Here is a 5,889-nt window from a genome sequence, read left to right as displayed (position 1 = left end):
TATATATATAATCGCGCGAAAAAAAAAAATTACTAATGTCGGGATAATTAACACGTAATTAATAATGTTAAAATTATTAGTTATATAACTTATTAAAATTACATTTTTCGTGTATATAATTTCGAATTTCCGTTTTTATTTTAAAAATATAAAACGTAATTTTAATATAATTTTTTTATTAATCGTTTTATTTTAAATTAACCACGGTTTATATTAATTTTTAACTTTATTAATAACTTTTCGTAACCGTTTTAAATATATTATTAATTAAAATTTAAGTTTATAATATTTATTTTTTTTATAAAATTATAATAATTTTATATTAAAAAAAATATTACGTTATATAATTAATAAATTAAATATTCGTTTTACGTTTTAATTACCCGCGAATTATTTTCTTTATATAAAACCGTTAATTTTATATATTAATAATTAATTTAAAAAAATATATATAAACATTTTATAAAATAATATATATTTTATTAAAATAATTTATATTATAATAATATTTTCGAATTAATAATAATTTTATAAATATAATAAAACGTTAAATTTTTAATATTTAAATATTTATATATAAAATATTAATAAAATTATTATAATTTATAACTTAATAAAAATAAAAATTATTATTTTTATAATATATATAATTTATTTAAAATGTTTTAAAATAAGTTTTAATTTAAAAGTTTAAAACGAAATATTATTTCGAATTATTTACGTAAAAAATAAATTTTTAATAATGTTTTTCGTAAATTTTCTTATATAAATTTATAACCACGTAAAATAAAAAAATTAAAAAAATACATTATATTATAAAAAAAAATATTAAAAAATACTTAAAACTATTAACATTATAATAAAATTAAAATGAAATTTAAAATCGTATTATAAAAAAAGTTATTTATTTTAATAAATTTATTAATAATTTTTATTAAAATATATTAATATAAAACTATTATTTTTTTTTTACCCTTTTAAACAACTTTAAAACGTTTAATAAATTTATTATAAGTTATTTTAATAGTATGAAACTAGTAATGAAAGACTGTATATTTTTATCTATTTTATTTAATTAGTTATGAATATATAAAACTGGTGGTTTTGTATGGGAAAAGGGTGGTTCGCGGGTGGTTGGGTCATGAAAGGGTGACTCGACTTACCCTCCAAACTACCTTGTTTCTTCAAGCAAGCAAATGTTGGCTTGTAATAGTTCAAAGGTAGAATTTGCGCTTCAAGAACTCGTGTTTTGCATCTGAGGTATTCTTCAAGAGTTATTATTTGATGGGAACATAGAGATAACCCTATGAAACAACTGATACTATTGCACATCCTTAACATCCTTAACAATGGTTATTAAGGCATACATACAAATAAGTAGGCATTATTTTAGGTAAATCGCAAAGGAACGTAGTATATTTAAAGAGTATCACCCCCGAAGCAGAATGAAAAACCTAAGATCGGACCGTTGCTTAAGATCACATAGCAGGATTCGAACCTACTTGCTTCGCGTAGTCGCACACCAATGCGCTGTCAGGTGTCTGAACCATATGGGACTTTGTTTACAGTCTTCTGGTCCCGTGAGATAAAAAATACTTACAATTTACTGACGGGTTCTCTTGACTGGAATCCAATAATATTCATCGGCCTGTGGCGGTCTGAGATTGATCGAAGTAGAAAATGTTAGATAAAACCGTGTGCCATAAGTGTCGGACGTGTGATCTTCCAAGATACCCATGTGTAATGGGAAGAACCGGGAGTCCTTGTCCTGTACGGGAGGGCGACACACAACACCAATGGCAGCACTGCTAGTGCCCATAGTCGCGAACTCAGTTGGGATGTCCTTATATTTCCGCAGCCAGGAATTGACAAGGAGAGATCCAACAAGAATGACCCCTAGAAAAAGCGAGAGGATTATTCCAAGAGTGGAGAACCCAACCACAGACTGATCATACGTAGGTAGACGAACAGCTCGAGGCCCATTGGTAAATGTCATTGTCCGTACCAAGAAGACGCTCTGGGAGATAACCCAATGAAAAAGCATGAATACTCCCATCAAGGGAATCGAATAGCTCAATGGCAATGACAAAATGTATGATGAGCGTTGCATGCCGACGGGCGTCGAAACGCGCAAGGGTTTCTTGCCGTCCTTTCTTAGAAATCGTACCCACTCATCTCCCACCAGCTGATGTGTTAGGATGTTGTTATAGAATAGATATACAAAGCTGAGCAGAAGCTGGAAGGAGTTGGCGAAGACAACCTTGCTGATCAAGTCGTTTGACGCCGTGGTAGACTTAAAAAGGTTTGAAGTGACTAACTGTGGCTCTTTCACTTGGAAGCCGTATTCCCAAATTTTAGCTGGGCTCATATAAATCCCCTTTTTCTTTATTAGGGTCATTAGGCCTGTCCCAAGTAAAGTTGAAGGGACGGCCAATGCGACGATGAAGCTGGGGGTACATGTTAGTTGATTAGTTATACATGAAGATTCCCGATGAGACATAGGGTGAAGCCTACACTGTCATTGATACCATCCAAGTTGATTTGCTGGTAGCATGGAACCATGATGTATTAGTCTTTGAGCGCCATAGCGCCTCGCGAATATCTGTGTCGCCAATACCGTAGAACCTTCTAGGCATGATGTCGGAATGTTCTCTTAGAAAGTCTCCAATAGCGTCACCCATGGTGACCATCGTTTCAGCACCGTAGCTATCCCTAGTCCTAGATAGTCCACGAATTATTAGCTGTCTGTGATGTAAAATCCAGACAGAGAATATTAGAAGGCTTTCAAATAGCGTGAGAGCAGATACAATGCCAACCAGGGTTACATTGTAATGTAGACCGCAACGTGAAGTATTGTCACCAGATTCGCCAACCAAACAGTAATCAACTCCGACATAGGGCAAGTCAATGTTGGGGGAGCCGTATACCCATTGATCGACAAATGTTTCCGCCCATTGCAAATCACACCATCGAGTCTGTTGGTAAGCGGCACATATCCAAAAATTCGATTTCCCCCATTCCGCATATTTATACTCCCATCCAGAAATGAATCCGGTGATAAGAGAAGAGCCGTTATTTTCGCTTGACGTCATATTGGAGGCGACCAATACAAGAGCAGCAGTCGATTGGAGTGGGTCAATATAGGCCTTCATGCATTCTTCTTTCTCTAGTCTCTTGAAACGTTTACCTAGCTCTTGTAATGAAAAGACTAGGGACGCATTCTGAAGCTCACTATGAAGAGCAACCGCAGGAGGAGGATCCCAATGATGAGCGAATGGGTGTGCTTGCCACCAATCATCAGTCGCTACAAAATAGTCGCTTGTGGCGAATGCCCAGGGATACGAAGCAATGGGGATTGACGAAAAAAAGGCCGAGTTCCATCTAGAGAAACAAGAGGACTTGATTAACTTTTTGTCTACCTAGCAGACACACAATGTACCCTTACATAACTCGCTCAAGACTTAGTATAAGAATGGAACTTACACGAGGTGTAGAAAAGTTGCAGATGTCCCCAATAAGAACCAAATAACTTTTCTTTTGAGGTTGATATATCTTAGATTCTTGATACTTGGTACGCCGATCGCTAAGGAAGTTCCTGCTGAGTGTGCTGCATCAATCTCACGCCGTGATGGCGCTACCAGGATTTGCATGCAATAGTTTCCGGCGCCTAATAGAAGAGATGATAAAATATTGAGGCCCACATGAAGAGCACCGTTGATGGTCTCAATTGTTGAGCAAGTTCCAGTTGTGAAGGTGCCGACACCACTGACGTCGGGCGGAGAGCTCTTAATGGCCCATATGAGGAAAATAATAACGACAATAGCAACAAAACTAGCGAGCCCCATTTGTATTTTTAGCATGTTAGCCCTTTTAGCCATTTTTACTCGCAGCGTTTGCGCTCGTTCATCATCTGGGTCCAGCTCGGGTATGAACTTCTTGAGGATCTCCCGGCTGGCGAATTCATTGCTTGAATCGCTCTGGCCCCGTAAGAAAGATTCTGCCTCTGGTACATTTTCGTGATACTCACCGATTCCGGTAGAGTTGTTTTCGGTAGAGTTGTCTTGGTTTATCAGGTCCTGGCTCTCTTCCTCTCTCGTTAAAATGGGGCCTATGATGCGATGCGGGCAGCTGTGCGGTCTCGAAGTCATTGTAGAAACTTGGATTCATGTAGAGATGCGCAAATCATAAAAAAACAAAAACAAACGAGGCTCTCACTTTCCTGACTACGGGCGGGTACATATATACCTAGGTAGGTACATATATGGTCGGGCACATCCTCAGAATAATTCAGCCCGGGAGGTTGCCCAGGTGGTGGCTGCTTATTTTATCGGTTCCTCCTTCTCATTTCTGACAGCTGATAGCATGACCGTCATATGTGACGAACCTATGTACGTACCTAGTACCTAACCTATAGCGCATGCAGCATGGCTTATGCTGTATTTCTTTCATTAGGGCAACAAGAAGTTATTTAGAGGCTGTGAACGACGAAATGTGGTTGAGCTTACGTAACTAGAAAACAATGTATTCCACAGGTATTGAAGCTGCGTTTTTCTGTTGATCTTTATACAAGGACGGCGGACCATAAGAACAAATCCGCCAAACCGCCAATTCAATGCCCGAGCTCCGAGGGTTATTATGTCGCAACGAAACGTAGGAAAAAATTAACACTTGTCGGAGTTTCCGAAGTTCCCAATCGAGTTAATTTACGAATCTTATTAATTTACGTAAAAGCATATATCATTTATTAAATATTTATACTTATAAAATAGTATAAATTTTTTTTAATCGAAATATATATTTTTTATATTTAATAAATTAAAACTTATTAAGTTATTAAATTATTAATATTAAAAATATTAAAATTACGTAAATTTTCGGTTTATATATAATTATATATTAAAATATTAATTATAAGTAAATTACGTAACGTGGGTGGCCCATGCGTAATTTTATAAATAAAATTATTATTTCGTTATTTTTATATATATTTTTAAATTTAAATTTTATAATATTAATTTTTATTATTATTTTATTTTATTATTTTAAAACGTAATTTTATTAATTTTAAATTTTTTAATATTAATTAAATTATAAATAATAAAAGAAAAAATTTTAATAATAACGATAAAAAAAATAAACTAATATAATTTTAATTAATTTTATTAAAATTATAATAATTTTAAATTTATACGATTTTAATAATTTTTATTAAAAATATATCGTTTTTAAAGTTATACGATTTTATTAATATTTATTAAAAATGTATCGTTTTTTAATTTAAATTAAAAATAATTAAATTTTTTCGATTAAAAAAAATAATAAATTATAAAATTATACGATTCGTAATATATAAATTAAAGTTTTTTATAATATAATAAAATAACGAAATTATACGATTTACGATATATAAATTATTTAAATTTCGTTATAATAAAATAATTACGATTTATTTTAATTATTTAATAACGAGAAAAAAAAAATTTAAAAATTATTTTTCGTATAAAAATATTATTATAAATAAAATATTTTAATTTAACGTAAATATTTTTTTATATAAATTTAATGAAAAAATATATTAATAAAATAATTTATTTTTTAAAATTATTTTTTTTTATTATAATGTTTTTAAAATAATTTTACTTTTATTAAATTATTTCGATAATTATTTTTTATTATTAAATTATTATAATAAATCGTTATTATTTAATTAAATAATATTATTAATATTAAAATCATTTTTTAAATTATAATGAAATTAATAAATAATAACGAATTATTTTTTAAATTATAATTAATTTAATTTATTTAATTTATTTAATTTATTTAATTTATTTAATTTATTTAATTTATTTAATTTATTTAATTTATTTAATTTATTTAATTTATTTA

The 5,889-nt window shown here is 30.8% G+C and overlaps 1 protein-coding gene across 1 annotated transcript; it reads right to left on the bottom strand.

Moving 5' to 3' along the window:
* Window positions 1-972: 972 nt before the first annotated feature.
* On the bottom strand, window positions 973-4,465 carry GGS22DRAFT_176799 (uncharacterized protein). Its single transcript, XM_047963462.1, has 4 exons — window positions 3,484-4,465; window positions 2,515-3,381; window positions 1,164-2,447; window positions 973-1,062 (listed from the first exon to the last, which is right to left on the bottom strand). Exons 1-3 carry the CDS (start codon window positions 4,146-4,148, stop codon window positions 1,604-1,606), a joined length of 2,376 nt encoding a protein of 791 aa, XP_047813606.1. The 5' UTR covers window positions 4,149-4,465; the 3' UTR covers window positions 973-1,062; window positions 1,164-1,603.
* Window positions 4,466-5,889: the final 1,424 nt, after the last annotated feature.

Source organism: Annulohypoxylon maeteangense (genome assembly GCF_022496945.1).
Source record: "Annulohypoxylon maeteangense strain CBS 123835 unplaced genomic scaffold GGS22scaffold_51, whole genome shotgun sequence".
Lineage (NCBI taxonomy): Eukaryota > Fungi > Ascomycota > Sordariomycetes > Xylariales > Hypoxylaceae > Annulohypoxylon > Annulohypoxylon maeteangense.
This window is presented reverse-complemented; position numbering and strand designations above follow the sequence as displayed.

Bases quoted from the DNA above. Each gene is read 5' to 3' on its own strand.
- GGS22DRAFT_176799 (XM_047963462.1), bottom strand. From the start codon at position 4,148: ATGACTTCGAGACCGCACAGCTGCCCGCATCGCATCATAGGCCCCATT. The intron at 3,382-3,483 runs GTAAGTTCCATT...TTGTTTCTCTAG, and splicing joins GCAACTTTTCTACACCTCGT to ATGGAACTCGGCCTTTTTTT. The intron at 2,448-2,514 runs GTAGGCTTCACC...ATGTACCCCCAG, and splicing joins TGGATGGTATCAATGACAGT to CTTCATCGTCGCATTGGCCG.